The sequence below is a fragment of the Macaca thibetana genome, chromosome 17 (assembly GCF_024542745.1).
Source record: "Macaca thibetana thibetana isolate TM-01 chromosome 17, ASM2454274v1, whole genome shotgun sequence".
Taxonomy (NCBI): domain Eukaryota; kingdom Metazoa; phylum Chordata; class Mammalia; order Primates; family Cercopithecidae; genus Macaca; species Macaca thibetana.
The window spans coordinates 10,063,211-10,082,126 of record NC_065594.1 but is presented as its reverse complement, the minus strand read 5'-3'; the positions used below and the strand labels follow the sequence as shown (position 1 = coordinate 10,082,126).

The following is an 18,916-nucleotide window of genomic DNA, read 5'->3' as shown; positions in this document are numbered from 1 at the left end:
TATGTGATCAATCTATGCTTAAGGTAACTCCTACTAAACTATATATTGTTCATTCCATAGCATGGGCTTAGTTCTTTTAAACTGATGCTTTTGTTGTCTTTATAAAATGTTGTGTTAATGAGCTTCACGCGTTATTTGGAAGAGAGATTCTTGATAAAAAGGGACCTAAGCAACATCTAAAACCCCCATAGTTGTGCTGAAGTATGGACAGAAATAATAACCATGAGTTAGAGCTGACCTGACCCGGTGACGCCTCCCCGCAGGGGTCCTGTTCTCAGGAGCTCAGCTCCCCTGGGTTTCTTTTCCACTGGAGTAAAACTGGAATGGTTTAGCCCAAGGAAAGAAACTGGCCCATTTAAGATTAGGTGTGGCATCTGCAGAAAGGCCCAAACCAAAAGTCAGTTTTCAGCAAGGACCATTCAAAACTATTAGGACCAGCCGGGCGTGGTGGCTCATGCCTGTAATCCAGCACTTTGGGAGGCCGAGACGGGTGGATCACGAGGTCAGGAGATCGAGACCATCCTGGCTAACACGGTGAAACCCCGCCTCTACAAAAAATAAAAAATTTAAAAAAAAATTACCTGGGTGTGGTGGCGGGTGCCTGTAGTCCCAGCTACTTGGGAGGCTGAGGCAGGAGAACGGTGTGAACCTGGGAGGCAGAGCTTGCAGTGAGCCAATATCAGGCCACTGCACTCCAGCCTGGGTGACAGAGTGAGACTCTGTCTCAAAAACAAACAAACAAACAAAACAAACAAAAAAACTTTAAGACCGTTGACACATAACCTATAGCCAAGTGGGAACTAGCTCCGCTGTCTATCAGTTGTTCTGATTCATCGAAGCCACGCTCTCTAAACCTGAATGTGAAAAGCAGCACCTTTCAGTGCTCCTCAGTCATTTACCTTAATTCCATAATGAGGATAAAAAGCTAAGACATGGCCCTTGTGCTTCAGAAGCTTAGATTATTACAATATCATGAGTCCTACAAAAGAAGTTAAGAACCAGGGCTGTTAAAACACATGGGAGGGCCAACAATCCAAAGGTAGAGGATCAAAGAAGGCTTCCAGAAGAGAGGTGAGGCCTATAACTAGACTTAAATTATGGGTAGACATAGGCTGAGAAGGAAGCGAGACGTGCTCCACAGGGAGGAAGCAATGCGTGCAGCCAGCCCAAGGCCACGAGGCATGGAGGTATGTGGAGGGTGTGAGTCGGGACGGCTGGCAAGGTCATGAGGGTGGGGGCTGACAAGGGAGGAGGCGACGTGGCAGCCAGGACCATATTGTACAGGACTCATGTAAGGCATTTAGCTTTTATCCTGAGGACAATGAAAATTCACTGAAGGGTTTTAAGCCATAAAGTGACATCAGTTTGCACATCTGGAGACTCACTGTGGCTGTCTTATGGACAGTGGGTTAGAGGGGACAAAACTGGGAAAGCTCCTCTAGCTGCCAGGTGGTGAAAGAATTGGAGGGAACCTATGGATAATGCAGGAAGATTGGCTGCCAGGGGAAGGAGATGAGTTGGAATGCTCATGAGGCTTTTACTTAGCACCCAATATAGGAAACTGAGGGTCTGAGGAGAGGTTTGGGAAGAGATACAAATGTGGAGGTTCTCAGGATAGTTGCTCTTTAAAGGAATCAGAAACTCTAATAGAGGCCAAACAGAAAAATGACCAGACAGAGGAGTCAAAAAAGTAGGGGGGAACTGGAAGTGTGTGGAAACACAGGAGTGCAAGGAGAACAGTGGTCCGAGAGAGACAGCAGAAACCACAGTTAATGATGCTCAAAGGCTGGGTAAGATGCAAATGGAAAAATCTCCACTGAAGGTCATTGCAGACCTTGAAAGGAGCAGTTCAGTGAATGGTCGGGGAAGACACCAGGCTAGAAGGGGTTGAAAAGTCAAAGGGTAAGCTTCCCATTAAACTCAGTGGATTGTATACCTGTATTTAGGACTCCTCTGTCCCCAAACTCCATTGGAATGATCGTAGATTAGAAATGTTCATACATTTTTAGAAAATGGAAAACAAATGTAGATATAGTAACAGATTGAGCAAAGTAGAGGAAGCTGAAGCGTAGATGACTGCAGAGGGGAATAGCAAAGACGTGAACTAGGTAACCCACACTACAGAGAACTTACAGGCTCAAAGATAACAGGTACAGTGGAAGGCAGTGAATGAGGCTCAGGGCTGAACACAGAGGCTTGGCTATAAACTTGAATACCAAATGGCTTCCCGGAACAACTTCATAACCCCGCTTCATTATGTGACTATTCCTTCCTAACCAGAAGTTTATTCTCTGCAAAACTGAACCAAAGAAGCTCTGGACTGAGGGACACCAGGCACAGTAAAAGGTGAGTGGAGTGAGATGCTTGATTGAAAAAAGAGGGTTCAGTGAACGTCTGCACACCAGCCAGGAAGATCCCAACCCCTTGCTTCGCTGATCCTGCTCTCAGAATGCCAGCAGTCAGAATTACCTCTCTGGAGAGACTGATCCACAAATAATGACATTTAGGGATTTCCCCAAAAAAGATAGCTCATCCTCTAATCACCTAAGTCAAGTACCAGCTAACAAGTCCCTTCTCTGTACATAGTTTTTAATTATATTTGAGTACTTCCTTTCTAGGTTTTTGAGCCCTGGAGTTTAATATTTTGTGTGCACCCACTTTAAGAAAAACAAGAGTTCACAAAAGTGAAACTTGAGTTGAGCTTTATAATAAATCTGCCTGTGGTCCCTTACAAATATGGACAATCAATTTTCATTAGACCATTAAGACATTCAGAGAAAAATAGATACAATGCAAGAAACAGATGAAAATGCTGAAAGTATATCATAAATATCTTAAAATTCATGAGAATTATTGCATCTATAAAATAAGAACAGAATGCTGTTTTTAAAAAATAATTGGAGAGAGGAAGAAAGAGAGCTTAGAAATTAAAAATGTGAGACATGTAATAAAATTTATTAGAAGAGCTAGATTAAAAAATAAAGACGCTTTCAGCTGGGCGTGGTAGCTTACATCTGTAATCCTAGCACTTTGGGAGGCCAAGGCGGGTGGATTGCCTGACCTCAGGAGTTTAAGACCAGCCTGGGCAACATGGTGAAACCCCGACTCTACTAAAAATACAAACAAATTAGCCAGATGTGGTGATATGTGCCTGCAGTCCCAGCTACTCAGGAGGCTAAGGCATGAGAATTGCTTGAATCCAGGAGGCAGAGGCTGCAGTGAGCCAAGATCACACAACTGCACTCCAACCTGGTGGAGACTCTGTCTCCATGAAAAACAAACAAACAAACAAAACATAAAAGGTAAAGAAGTTTTCAAATAAACAGAACAAAAATACAAACAGAAAGAAGCTAGGAGAGAAAAGGTAAGATAATTCAAGGCTCAATCCAACTATCCAGTAGCTTCCTAAGAAAGGGTGTATTGGAGGAACTTTTGAAAGTATATTCTTGTCAATCTGGAAATGTCTATTTTTCTTCATTACACTTGCTTGATAGTTTGGCTGGATATAGAATTTTAGGTTGGAAATCACTTCCCTTCAACACATTTTTCCAAATGTCTTCTAGCATCCAGGATTTCTGTGTAGAAGACAGATGCCATTTTAATTTCTCATCCTTTTTTTATGTTATCCCCCTGGAAACTCTTAAGATCTCTTTATTCCTGACATTCTGAAATTCCACACTTACATGCATTAGTGACAGTCTTTTGTCATTCATTATGTCAGGCATTCAGGGGCCCTTTCAATCTAGAAACTCTGAGAATTTTTTCCTGCATTACTCCTTTAATATTTTTCTCTCCTCTCTTTTCTCTGTTCTATTCTGTCATTGTGTTTGGGAAAAAATTTGGTAAGTGTACAACAAAGTATAGAAAAAAATAGTGATGGGCATGTAGAAAACTAAATACGTAGAGAAAAACAATTAATTCTGGTAAAAATAAGAGAAAACAACAAGTAAAGGAAATAATGAAATACAACTTGGCTCAGCAGCAAACATTTACATACTCGTGTAATCACAGTATGTCATATCATAATATATACACTAGCAATTGAATTTAAGAAGAAATCTGTAATATAATTATATTGACATGATAGATGGAGGACCAGTGAGACAGAGTTATAGGACAGCCAAATCCTCGACTTCCAAAACAGAAGTCAATAATGTCTAAAATTTATGAATGAAGGAAGAGCAGTAGAAGCATATTATTTAAAAATCACGTAAGAAGAAATAGTTAACCAGATTGAAATTGACTGCCAATGAGAAATAGGAGTAGGGATGGAGCAAGGTAGGTCAAGGAACTACTGTTGTTTCTTTATAAGCCTCTAAGTAATCATTTAAGTATACGCATACATTCGTTTAAGAAAAGTAAATTTTAATTTTTAAAAACTATAAACAAGAAGTTAGGAATTCAGAGCACCATGTATAAACTGACACTTGAAGAAATTTTAGCTGGGAAGGAGGTAGTTCTAACAAGAGAAGCCAGACTGCCTGGGTTCAAATCCTAGACTCCACCAGTCCTGAGCCAGGCAACCCTGGGCATGTTGCTTAACCACACTGAGTTTGAGATCCCCCTCTTTGATTGGAGGTAATAACTTCAAAGGTTGTGAAAATTAACTGCGCTAATTTATGAAAAGCTAAGGTCTTAGTAAACGCTGGCTGTTTATGAAGGGAAGCAGAGAAATGAACAGTAGCTAAAAGAAGAGATGGGGCTGAGGGAAAGCTCTGTTTTTGTTTTCATCTGGAACATGCTAGATGGGATATACCACAGTCAATGTGCATGCCGGTGGGGTGGGATTAATACTTTAGAGATAGAGGGATGACATTGGAGAAAAGGCCAGAGAACTGGAAAGATAAAATTCTTGTTTAGGGGACAGGGAGACAGATCCGCAGCTCACAGGGATCGATGGCACTGTTGGGGCAGGAAGGGGGACATAGGATGAAAGTAGAGACACCCAGGCCTTGCGAGATGTGTCATTCTCCTCTCCTCAGGTGAACAGGGGCCTCAGCAGTCCCTGGCTTGTGTTCAGAGCCCACAGGACAGCCAGCCTTCCTCAGCTGTCACTGGGTGTCATTATTTTGTCACCAAAAGGCAGAACACCAGTACTCCAACTGCCATTTTGTCACAGGGCTTAGAGTCGTGCACCAAGGTGTGTTGCTTTGTCAGTAACTTACGAAAAGGTTTCCATCTTTGAGTTTAAAAATACAATCAATTTTCATGAATTCTCAATAAAGTAAATTTCCTGCTGATAAGCAAGAACAAAATTGCATTGAATCACCAAATATGTCATTTCTGGAAAATGTGTCGGTATAGATGGAACTCAGTTTTGACCCCCTGAGACATGGAAGCTATGATGTCATCTCTACTTACCCTGCAAAAAACCAGTCAAAGGTGTTCCCAGCCCCAGAGCCCTAAGGGCAGAGCCAGGTGAAGCGTAAGAGAATCTAGATTCTCACAGGGGAATCTGCACAGCAGAGCTCCCATCCCAGGACACATGTGCTGTTCCAGGAAGCAGGATGAACAGCATGCTGGACTTTTCATCTCTAACAAGGGAGAGAATAAAATGGCCCTCACTTCATCCTCTCGTGGTTTCCTACTTATCTACGGAAGACACCAGCATTCCATCCACATGGAACTCCAAGGCAGACTCCTGTTACTCCCTTATCCCTGACATCTGTCAGTCACTCATCCCTATTATTCATTCATTTGTTCAGCCCATATTTATTTTCATCACCTGTGATAAGCCAGGCACTGGGGTGGGTGCTGGTGAGACAATGTGAGCCAAAGAGCCACAGCCTCTACCCTGGAAGGGGCTTATTGCTGACTGAAGTGCCCATGCCACCACCTTGCAGATCCTGCTTCCCCCCACACTGCCACAGCCCTGTGTCAAGCGACCTCACTCCTTTCTGCACTCCTCTAACAGGCTCTTCCTGTCCATCTTCCTCCTGAAGGCCATCTCCGTTCTTCACTCTGCAGCCAGCGTGAGGCTTCTGAAAGTCGACATCTGAATTGTGTCACTACCTTAATAAAAACCTCTTAATTGCTTCTGGGATGAACTCCAAACTCTTTAGTGTGCCCTGTAAGGCCCTTCCAGACTGGGCGCTCTCTGCGCACACTGATCTCCTCCCTCAACCCTCCCTTTGCCCTTGATGCTCTGCTCTTGCTGAAGTTCTTTTAGTTCCTGAAATGTTCTTCCAGGGCTTTCAATCCTGCAACACCACTCTCCCCTCCCTCTTTGCTTGGCTCATTCCTCTTCATCCTTTGGGCCACGAAGGGAAGCCCTTCCTGACCCCCGACCCCACACTAGGCTGGATGTCCTCCTGTATGCCCATAGCAACCCTCATTTCCCACAAGGTGCACCTTTTGATACTTGATGGTTTTTATTTGCAAAATTGCCTGTTTCCATGCCTGGACTTTGAGTTCCTTGAGGGAGAAGAACACACGCATGCTGCCAAACACCGCAACTCCAGGGCCTACTACATGACCCGGCAAAAAAAAGGAAAACAAACGTGTTTACCTTTCGATCTGTCCACAAAGTCTCTCTTAGTAAGGGAAATAAACTGATTTGATAGTGCCTTGTTAACTTCTTTCATTGAAGCAGGGATTTTCCAAGGGAGGCTGTTCTTTAGTGTCCTCGTTTGTTGACAGTGAGGTAGCGTCCACGGGAAAACGCCCTATCAAAGCAAACACAATTTTCAAGAAAATCTATATGGGCTCACCTAATAGGATCAATAATCTGAGTGTCTGTATGCACATATTCTTCAGAATCCTTTACAACCAGCTGCCACTGCAGGTGCGTGGATGCAGGGAGCTGGTGAACAGGAGCCATTGGTTGACCTAGCCGAAACGCAGGCTCCGTACATTTCTTTGACTTTTCACATTGAAAATGAGAAAATAAGATTGAAAACTTCAAAGAGTGTGCTTCCAACCAGAAGTCTCCTACAGATAAGACCAGGGGAAGAAATAACCCATGTGAATTCTAGTTCTGGCCATTCCCAAGGAGCACAGGCAGCGACTGCTTTCCCCTTGGGAGCCCCTGAGGAAAACCCTGCCTCACATGCAGAGGCCTCAGCAACTTCCTGGAGGACAGGGAAAGGCCAGCACTCTCTTCTCACCTCCAAAGAGATTTTAGGATGATAAAACTTGAAACCTCCACCTCCTCTTGCCATCGTCCCTCTTTCCCATGATCTTGCTTCCTATTTCCCTGAGAAAACTGAAGCCACCAGAAAAGAACTTCCACAGGCCACGAACCGTGTCCCAGCCACTGCACCTGCACTCACACATGCTGTGACGGGAGGGGAGCTGCAGGTGCCCTCAGCAAGGCCCAGCCCTGCCTGCAGCACCAGATCCCTCTCTACTGAGTCTACTCCAGCAAATCGCTCCAACAATCCTCACTTCTCTCTTGCAACTTGAATCTCTTCCTTTCTGCTGGGTCATTGCCGTCAGTATCCAAGCATGCGTTTATTCCTCCTATCTTAAAAAGAAAGCACTCTCTTCACTCTACTTCCCCTTCTAGTTACTAAGCTATTCCTAGTTTCCCTTTGCACCAAAATTCTTCAAAATAGTTAGGTATACTCACTGTCCCAAATTTGCCTCTTAAATCTCTTTTAATTTTCAAGTTCTCTCTTGATCCCCTTCTTTCCGTCACAATTTATCAACTGGAAAAACCAATATATAAAATTATAATTTATCTATTGAAGAAGTCATTTGATGTGCAGGGGTCCCCACAGTCTGGATTTTGTTGATTGCGTATGCATTTGTTGTTTAACAAGTTCCTCTGTCCCCTATATTTCCTGCAAATTGGCAGGCGGATCCAGAGACTCAAATTCACCAAACTAGAAGTCAAGTGTGTCTAATCCGCAGCCCCATCCAGGACGGCTTTGAATGTGGCCCAACACAAATTCATAAACTTTCTTAAAACATTATGAGATATTTTTGTGATTTCGTTTTTTAAAGCTCATCAGCTATCATTAGTGTTAGTGTATTTTATGTGTGGCCCAAAGCAATTCTTTTTCCAATGTGGCCCAGGGAAACCAAAAGATTAGACATCCCTGAATAAATGGTGTTTCACAAGGCTGTAGGAGGCAGATAATATATGATTGTTTTTCTTGTGTAATGTTAGCCGTTGTTAACATTCAATGCCTCGATTAACAGGAGCTGCCGTCTGGCATTTGAACACTCATTGACTGAGAACACACAGGATGGTCTGCCACACTAGCTCTCATTGGCTGAGAACAAGATAGTCTGCCACACTAGCTCTCATTGGTTGAGAGCCTTCAATAGTACTTAGAGGAAGGGAAAAGTATATGGTCGTGTGTTCGTGGGTGTATAAATACTGTATAGTATTGTATACATACAGTATAATATTGTAACCAACTCTTTTACATTAATTGTAAAATATAAAGGATGACTAAGCATAGTGTCTCATGGCTGCAATCCCAGGGCTTTGGAAGGCCAAGGTGGAAAGATTGATTGAACCCAGGAGTTTGAGAACTGCCTGGGAAACAGAGTGAGATTCCATCTCTGCAAAAAGTAAAAAATTAGCTGGGCATGGTGGCACGCACCTGCACTTCAAGCTACTCTGGAGGCTGAGGTGGGAGGATCACTTGAGTTCAAGAGTTCAAGTCTGCAGTGAACTCTGATTGTGCCACTGTACTTCACCCTGGGCCACAAAGCAAGATTTTGTCTCTAATAGATATGATTATATGTAATAATACATTATGTTAGAGACATATTTATATATTATATATAAATTATATATTAAATATATGATTTATTATATATTATATAATAAATATATATAATAATACATATAAATTTATATATTAAATATATAATTTTTATATATATATAGTTTTTAGAGACAGGAGTTTTATGTATATATCTCCAGGAGATATATACATATATATGTGTGTGTGTATATATATGTATAAATCTATACATTTTTTTCAGGGTTGAATAGGTTACAATGAATGGATAACACAAGGAACTAAATTGAATCGGCTATATGTGTACATTCTAATGACTTCCAAGTCCATATGTCTAGCTCATCTCTCCCCCATGAGCTCCAGATCTGTCTGTTAAACTGCCAGTTGGACATATCTTCAACCAACATGTCTTCAACTAAAACTACATGTTCCCCCAATGCCCTTCTCCACCCAACCTAGTCCTCTACCATGTTCCAGCTGAGTAAACAGCATCTGCATATGCTTAGCTGTCCAAGTCAGAAGTTGAACATTATACTTTCCTCTTCCTTATCCTTTGCATCCTTTTAGTCATCAAATCCTGTTCATTCTATGCCTTATCATCTATTGAATGCATCAAGGTGGCTCCATCCTAGGTGGTCCCATCCCACATGGCAGTCAAGTAAATGATACCCTTTACTACAACCAAGCATTGCCTTTTGTGATGGGAGAAGGGAACAGAAAGCCAAGAAAACATATAGGGAGAATCAATTATTTCCATCCAGGGGAGAAGGACTTTCTTTAATCCGAGTCTCAAAGAAATATAGGGATTCCCTTAGTGCACAGGATAAGGGCATTCTAGGTAGAGGAAACCGAATGATCTTAAAAATGGAGGTTTGAAAGTGCACGAAACATAAGGCTAAGCACAAATACTTGTACATGGCTGTTCACAGCAGCACAATTCACAATAGCCAAAAAGTGGAAACAATCCAAAGATGCATTAATGGATGCACAGACAGACAAATTGTGGTTTATCCATGGAAGAGAATATTATTCAACTGTGACAAAGAATTGGAAGTACTGATATTTGCTACACAGATGCTACATGGGTAGTCTTCATAATAGTGCTTTTCCTGTCATCTTACTAGTCAGATAATTTCTTAGCTGATGAACCTTGAAAACATTATGCTAAGTGAAAAGAAGCCAGACACAAAAGGTCACCCATTCCACATAAAATAGGTGGAATTCCACACCTATTCCACCTAAAATATCCACAAAAGGTAATCCACAGAGGTAGAAAGCAGATGGTGGGGAGTGGAGTCGGGGGTAATTGCTTAATGGGTATGAGGTCTCCTTCTAGGATGATGAAAATGGTTTGGAACAAAAAAAGAAGTGACGGCTGTCCAACAACATGTATGTACTAAATGCCACTGAATTGTTCATTTTAAAAGGTTAATTCTATATTATGTAAATTTCACTTCAATTTTTAAAAGTCCTTTAAAAAAAAAAAACTCCAGGGGATAGAACATAAGTGGTTAGAAATAAATGTGAGACGGTAGACAGGAAATAGTCTGAAAAGAACCATGTATCCTATAACTGTAGAAGCTGAAAGATCTTTGTGACATATTTAAACTCTCATTCTTATGGGTTGTTGATACAGTATTAAATTCAACACATATGTAGATATTATCTTACTTCATTGAGATGAGATTTGTGGCTCTTGATTCCTCTCGAAGGCTCAGTTTTGATCAAATCTTCTTTGGAGTATGATTTCCAAGTGTACTCATCATTGTATTGTGTCTGATTGAGAATAGGATCACTAAGTGAATATGTGTATCCTAATCTTCTGATACCATTTTGGCTACAAAAAAAAAAAAAAAAAAAAAAACCCAGCAGAAATTAGATTCAGAGGTTAAATACCAAATCTCACAAAAGTACCCATGTCAAATCATTTTACCCCTTACATTTTTTAAAAAGATAGATTGACATAAGAGTTGATGCCAGAACTAATTTAATTTCAGGTTTTCCTTGAAGGAAAACAATGCTGTATTTTAGGATGGCTTTTAACAAAAGTACAGAGGCCTAAAATAAAATTTAAAAACATAACAATATGAAATTTATTTCATTAATTTTTTAAAGAGCTGAACACTCTCCAGTACAAATGGCACTTCAGTGTAACCAAATAGCTGGTGAAGAAAAGCTTCTCTCTATAGAAATCTTCTATCTGATAAAGGGAAGAAATATAAGAATTGAAATATCACTAGTTTCAAGCACCTAATGAAATAATGAATCTAGGCAATGACCAGCAGTGTCCACTCGCAGCTCCAAAAGAGGACCACCAGACACTATCAGCTTCTGAGTGAATACATGCATTGCCACATATTAAATATCTTTGCCAAAATGCAGAACTTGAATCAGATGAAGTCTTTACAATGTTGGATTACAGGAAATACATGAAAAGAGAAATCATTTAAATGGCATCATGGAGATTAAAAAAAAAAAAAAAGTCCCAGAACAATGATTCTGTTTGTTCAACAGTGAATTTGTCAGAAAAAAAAAAAAAGGTTCTCTCTCTCTCTCTCTCTTTTTTTTTTTTAAGATTAAATAAGAGACATAATAACCAAATGAAATGTATGGACCTTTCCTGGATTCAATTTCAAACCACTGCCTTTATAAAAAAAAAGTTATGAGACAATTGGAGAGATTTGATTGCTGATTGGCCATTTGATATTAAGGAATTGGTTTTCTTAAAGGTGAGATAATAGTATTGTTACAATTTTTAAAACATTTTTTATCTTTTAGAGATACATACAAAATCTTTAGAATTGAAATGATACAACGCCTGGGATTTGCTTCCGCATACTCCAGTGGGAAGGATGAGTGGAGGGTGCAGATAACAGTAGCTAACGAGCGATGATTGCTGTTGCTGGCTCGTAGTGGGGGATTCCTTGTATGTTCCTTTGTGTATGTTCAAAATATTTCATTTTGACTTATCTTTAAAAGAGGGCTAGATAGATTCAGATTATCTCTGTAAGAAACAAATATCTGGGATGTTGGAAACAAACATCCAGATGATCATTTATTGTCATTCAGATATAAAATGGAGAGTTTCCAAAGGGAGAGGATACAGCACAAACAACTGTTTTGTTGTTGTTGTTGTTTTCTGTTTTTTTGTTTTTTGTTTTTTGGTTTTTTTTGAGACAGAGTCTTGCTCTGTTGCCTAGGCTGCAGCGCACTGGTACCATCATAGCTCACTGCAGCCTCAAACTGCTGGGCTCTATCTATCCTCCCACCTCAGCCTCCCAAGTAGCTAGGACTTACAGGCATGTGCCACCATGCCCAGCTGATTTATTTTTTATTTTTGTTTTTTGAGATGACGTCTCATTATGTTGCCCAGGCTGGTCTTGAACTTCTAGCCTCAAGCCATCCACCCGCCTCAAGTAGCTGGAACTACAGGTGCATGCTACAGGCTGGGATTACAGCCGTGAGCCACCACACTTAGCCACAAAAAGCTTTAAAAGAATCAATTTTCAGATCTCAATTTCTCAATATACTCTTTCCTAGAACATATCCGCCTGAGAACAAACCCGCAAATGTATGTGGGTTCTTTCTTCCTACACCCCTTGCCTGATTCTCTCTTCCCCATTTCACCACAGGCTCTTTCTATGGTGCATTGCCTCGAGGAATAAGCCTCCAACCGTGAGGGGGGCCTCCAGTGAAGGGAAACATGGTCGGAGTGATTTCAGAGACACCTCCTTGTAATCCAAGCTCCATTTGGAACCACTTGCCTGGGCTTGTGGTTCTCAATGTCATGTGTATTTCTAGAGAGTGAAGGGCTGTGCTATACCCAGGGTACTAGTTCTTTGTGGGTGGCTCTGAATTTAGGTATGTCATAGAGCATGGCTGAGAGGAATGTCTGGTTTTCTATCTCCTAACAATTACAAAACGTTCACATCCTTTTAGGGAGAGGCCTCTGAGAGAAGAGCAGAGGATGCAGAATGCTTAAAATGACTCCTTTCCTCCCACATTTAAAGATAGGCATTTATCAGCTTATCTCTAGGACATGCCATTAGCTGGAAAGAAAAGCAGCTTTGAGGTGGTGAAGCAGCACAGGTTGGTTACACTGATTACTTTAAATATAACCAGAATCTTGCCTTTTTTTTTTTAAGACAGAGTCTCACTCTGTCACCCAGGCTGGAGCAACCTCCACTTCCCGGGTTCAAGCAATTCTCCTGTCTCAGTCTCCCGAGTAGCTGGGACAACAGGCACATGCCACCACTCTGGGCTAATTTTTGTATTTTTAGTAGAGACGGGGTTTCACCATATTGGTCAGGCTGGTCTCGAACTCCTGACCTCAGGTGACCCACCTGCCTTGGCCTCCCAAAGTGTTGGGATTACAGGAATGAGCCACCATGCCCAGCCCAGAATCCTTTACGAGACAGCAAATTTTTAAAGATACACTAGATAAAACTGACAAATAGGAATCTTGTATTTTTTTTTCAGGTTTTATATTAATCATTCAATAAAGTATTTAAATTTTATTCTGAATCCAATCATGTTACAAAATACTCCAATACAGCCAAGTTTCATTTTATTTTATGTTGTAAAATATTTAACAATAAATGAAAGTATAGGCTGACCTGCCAGAACAATTTTAATTTTCACTATATATAACTTTCTTTCATTGAATACTAGTAAATATTTGATTTGATGTCTGATGAAATTAATAAAATTGTTTCTGTTTTTACACATAAGTATTTAATCATTCCCAAAAGGAAAGCAGCAGAATTCTATATACATGAGAATTATATTTAGGAAACATCATGCTTTTTATTATACTCTTCACAAACAACTTATACATTTATCTACACATTTTATTGCATTATTTTTGGATACGTTGCAATGAAATGTATAGCTAACTGTATAAGTTACCTGGATATAATTAATCATATCAGACTCAAATCTTTTAACACTTCTCTTGTGTACTTTTGTCTTCTCTACAATATGCATTCCATAATTTATTTTTCAGTGGTTTTTATAATATTCTCAAAACATATATTAACATTTATTTGAATTGAAAGTGTAACTAGATTTTATTTGGACAGGAAATAAACCTGATTTTACTTATGGATTTGAACAACAAGGACTGATTTTACCAACTAGGTAAAGATGGTATAAACTGTATAAGCTAAATGTTCAACTCCAAGATTTTGATAAAAATATATTCAAAGTATGATAAAAGCCTTTTATGAAAAAAAGTTTGTATGATGAAAATTTATTAAAATTTGTGTTTCCATTTTCCAAATCCTTTTTGAATATAGAAAATTAAACAAGTTGCCGCCAAGTGAAATAGTAACAGGTGCAATTTAATAGTCATGTGTTAAGACGTGTCTTTTCAGCATATTCTCAGAAACTGAGATAGGGAATAACTCAATGACTAGATGATAAATCATCTTATTAATTGCTTTCAGCAAAATTGAAGGAGTACTCAAACCAAGCTGTCAGCTGATCAGTCATTAAAAATCACATTGTGATTTCTGGGACATAATTCAGAAAGAGTTCAGAGTACTGAGTGACACTGCTATACTAAAACTCCTTTAATTTGCACCTACTTATTTAAATATATATATATATGAACAAGGTTTCTTAACATTAGAAGCAGAAAAAAGTGATGCTGAGTGCAGTTGCATTCTAAAAATAACAACACTCAAAACTAGATATATGAACTAATTGAAAACTAAACAGCCACATTTATCTCATTAAGATGCAGTTGCAAAAAAATTTACTTTTTGTATTTCATAATTATGAGCATTTATAATGTATTTATTGCTTTGAGCAATTGTGTACTAAAATAATTGTGATAACTCTATACTTAGGGTCATATAACATGTTTAAAAATTAATTTCAATTAATATACTAAAATAGTTGCAAAGAATTATAATAGAGTGATCAATAAATTGCTTTCAAACATAAAATATATTACAGCAGGGAAAAATTCTATGGAGGAAGTGGAGTGGGAATGAGAGTTCAAGAAGAGAAAGAAATGAAATAAGTGATCAAAGAAGAGCTTATTTGTGTGTTTATTTAAAAGATCATGGCAGGTATTAATTTGCTAAAGCATTCAGAGTATTCATTGGTTTTATTGAAAAGTTTTATTTTAAAATGTCAATATGTAGGATGGGGAAGAAGTTTAATCTTTTGCAGTTATTTAAATTTATGTTGACATTTGACAAAGCCATCATACAAAGACTCTCTATAACCAGGGAACTTATACAGAGTCTTCACGCCTGAAAGCACCAAGAGCCAAATTAGGCTACAACAAACTGTAAACATTAAGGTCACATCCTTAAGGGGGGAAAAAGAAATTTTAAAAAATCAAATAAAAAATAAATTCAAGAATAATTAGAATAAATAGTCTACCCAAATGAGAAGGAACCAGAAAAATAATTCTGGCAATATGACAAAACAAGGTTCTATAACATCCCTGAAAGATCACACTAGCTTTCCAGCAACAGATCTAAACTAAAATGAAATCTTTGAAATACCAGATTAAGAATTCAAAAGGCTGATTATTAAGCTACTCAAGGAGATACCAGAAGAAGGTGAAAACCAACATAAAGAAACTAAGAAACAACTCAGGATATGAATAAAAAATTTTCTAAAGAAATAGATTTTTAAAAATCAGAACTGGAAATGAAAGACACATTTAGAGAATGACAAAATGCAGTGGAAAGTTTTAACAGACTAGAACAAGTAGAAGAAAGAATTTAAGAGCTAGAAAACAAGGCTTTTGAATTAACCCAGACAAAAATAAAGAAAAAAGAATAGAAAGAAATGAGCAAAGTCTTCAAGAAATATGGGATTATGTAGAATGGCCAAATCTAAGAGTAACTGGTGTTCTGAGGGAGAAGAGTAACTAAAAAGTTTGGAAAAATTATATGAGGGAATAAATGAGGAAAACTTTCCTGGGCTTGCTAGAGATTTAGATATCCAAATACAAGGAGCTCAAAGAACTCCTTAGAGATTCATCACAAAAAGGACTTCACCAACACCCATAGTCATCAGGCTATCCAAAGTCAATGTGAAGGAAATAATTCTGAGAGAAGTGAGACAAAAGGATCAGGTAACCTATTAAAAAATAAAACAAAACAAAAAAACCTATCAGACTAACAGCAAATTTTTCAGCAGAAACCTTACAAACCAGAAGGGATTGGGGTCCTATTTTTAGCCTCCTTAAAGAGAGTAACTGTCAACCTAGAATTTTTTATCCAGAAAAACTAAGTTTTATAAACAAAGAAGAAATAAAGTCATTTTCAGACAAACAAATGCTGAGGGAATTTGTCACTACCAGGCCAGCCCTACGAGAAATGCTAAAAGGAGTTCTAAATCCTGAAACAAAAGGTCAATATATACCAGAATAGAACTTTTTGAAAAGGCCTATAAAATAACACAATGAAGAAAACAAAGCATCTAGGAAGCAATTAACATGATGACTAGACCAGTCCCTCACATCTCACTATGAACATTGAACATAAATGGCCTACATTCTCCACTTAATAGATTGGCAGAATGAATTTAAAAATATCCACAAACCACAAAATATCTGCTGTCTTCAAGAGACTGACCTAAAACATAAGGATTCATATGAACCCAAGGAAAAAGGGTGGAAAAAGATATTCCATGCAAGTGGAAACCAAAAGCGAGCTGGAGTAGCTATTCACATATCAGATAAAACAGACTTTAAAGCAACAACAGTAAGAAAAGACAAAGAAGGTCGTTAAATAATGATAAAAGGATTAATCCAACAAGAAGATATTACAATCCTAAATTTGTATGCATCTAACATTGGAGCTCCCAGATTCATAAAATATTTGCTGCTAGATCCAAGAAATGAGATAGACAGCAACACAATAGGAGTGGGGGACTCCAACACTCCATTGACAGCACTAGACAGATCATTGAGACAGAAAGTCAACAAAGAAACAATGGACTTAAACTACACTCTAGAGCAAATGGACCTAACAAATATTTACAAAAAATTCTACCCAAGAATTGCAGAATACACGTTTTTTCTCATCAGCACATGGGACATTCTCCAATATAGACCAAACAATAGGCCACAAAACAAGTCTCAATAAATTTTAAACAAAGTCATATCAGGTATCTTCTCAGATCACAGTGGAATGAAACAAAATCAACTCCAAAAGGAACTCTCAAAACTATACAAATACATGGAAATTAAACAATCTGCTCCTGCATGATTTTTGGGTTAACAATGAAATCAAGATGGAAATTTTTAAAACCCTTTTAAATAAATGATAATAGTGACACAAGTTATCAAAACTTCTGGGATACAGTAAAAGCAGTGCTAAGAGGAAAGTTTATAGCACTAAATGCCTACAGCAAAAAGTCTGAAAGATCACAAATTGACAACCTAATTTCATACTTCAAGGAACGAGAGAAACAAAAACAAACTAAACCCAAAGCTAGTACAAGAAAATAAGATCAGAGCAGAACAAAATGAAATTAAACAAACAACAACAAAAAAAGATCAATGAAACAAAAAGCTTGTTCTTTGAAAAGGTAAAATTGATAGACCATAAACTAGATTAACCAGGAAAAGAAGAGAGAATATTCAAATAAACTCAATTTGAAATGGAACTAGAGACATTTCAACTGACACCACAGAATTATGAAAGATAATTCAAGACTACTATGAGCACCTCAATGCACTCAAACTAGAAAATCCAGAGGAAATGAATAAATTCTTGGAAACATACAAGCCTCCTAGATTAAATCAGGAAGAAATAGAAACCCTGAGCAGACCAATAACACACAGTGAGATTGAATCAGTAATAAAAAAAGCTGTTGACTTCAAAAAAAGCCAGAGCCAGATGGATTCACAGCTGAATTCTACCAGACGTTCAAAGAAGAATTGGTGCCAATCCTACTGAAACTATTCCAAAAGATTGAGAAAGAGGGAATCCTCTCAGACTCATTTTATGAAGTCAGTCTCACTCTGATACCCAAAACCAGGAATACTGGTCTGTAGAAAACTACAGACCAATATCCCTGATGAACATTGATGCAAAAATTCTCAACAAAATACTGACTGAATTCAATAGCACATCAAAAAGATAATATGCAATAATCAATTGGGTTTCATCCCAGGGACACAGGCATGCTTTAATATATGCAAGTCAATAAATATGATATATCATATAAATGGAATCAAAAAACAAAAATCACATGAGCATTTCAATAGATGCAGAAAAAGCATTCAATAAAATCCAGCATCCCTTTATGATAAAAACCTTCAACAAACTAGGCATCTAAGGAATATACCTGAAAATAATGAGAGCCATCTGTGACAAAACCACAATTTTCATTACACCAAATGAGGAAAAGTCAAAAGCATTTCCTTTGAGGCCTAGAACAAGAAAAGGATACCCACTTTCACCACTTCTATTCAACATAGTACTGGAAACCCTAGCCAGACCAATCAAGCAAGAGAAAGAAATAAAGTGTATCTACGTTTGAAAAGAGAAAGTCAAAATATTGCTGTCTGCTGATGATATGATCGTATACCTAGAGTTTGGATAAAAGAATTCAGTAAAGTCTCAAGTTACAAAATCAACGTACACAAATCAGTAGCACTGCTATATACAACAATGACCAAACTGAGAATCAAATCAATAACTCGATCCCTTGTACAACAGCTGCCAAAAATAAAATACCAGGAATATACTTAACCAGGGAGGAGGTGAAATATCTCTACAGGGAGAACTACAAAACACTGCTGAAAGAAATCACAGGTGACACAAACAAATGGAAACACACCCCATGGATGTGTTTCACGGATCGGAAGATCAATATTATGAAAATGACTATACTGCCCAAAGCAATCTGCAGAGTCAATGCAATTCTTATTAAAATACCAACATCATTTTCACAGAATTAGGAAAAACAATCCTGAAATTCATATGGAACCAAAAGAGAGCATAAATAGCCAAAACAATCCTGAGTAGAAAGAATAAATCTGAAGGCATCACATTACCAGACTTCAAATTATACTACGAGGCTATAGTTACCAAAAGAGCATGGTACTGGTTAAAAAAAAAACAAAGGTAGGCACATTGACCAATGGAACAGAATAGAGAACTTAGAAATAAAGCCAAATACTTACAACCTAGTGATCTTTGACAAAGCATACAAAAACATAAATTTGGGAAAGGACACCA

The 18,916-nt window shown here is 38.3% G+C and overlaps 2 protein-coding genes across 13 annotated transcripts in view; one reads left to right on the top strand and one right to left on the bottom strand.

Moving 5' to 3' along the window:
* The window catches only part of HMGB1 (high mobility group box 1), a 979,364-nt gene that overhangs the window by 499,825 nt on the left and 460,623 nt on the right, over positions 1–18,916 (top strand). The gene's annotated exons all lie outside the window — the stretch shown is intronic.
* Positions 1–18,916, bottom strand: part of TEX26 (testis expressed 26) — a 44,182-nt gene that overhangs the window by 12,237 nt on the left and 13,029 nt on the right. For 5 of the 6 annotated variants that reach the window (XR_007720890.1, XR_007720891.1, XM_050766909.1 and 2 more), the window contains 2 exons: positions 10,371–10,536; positions 6,509–6,665 (listed from right to left, as the gene is read on the bottom strand). Coding sequence is in view for 4 of the 6 variants with exons in the window: in XM_050766909.1 (XP_050622866.1) it covers positions 6,509–6,665; positions 10,371–10,536 (323 nt within the window). In the remaining 2 variants the exon portion in view is untranslated. The remainder of the gene's footprint in view (positions 1–6,508; positions 6,666–10,370; positions 10,537–18,916) is intronic. The other variant, XM_050766911.1, reaches the window with a different exon arrangement.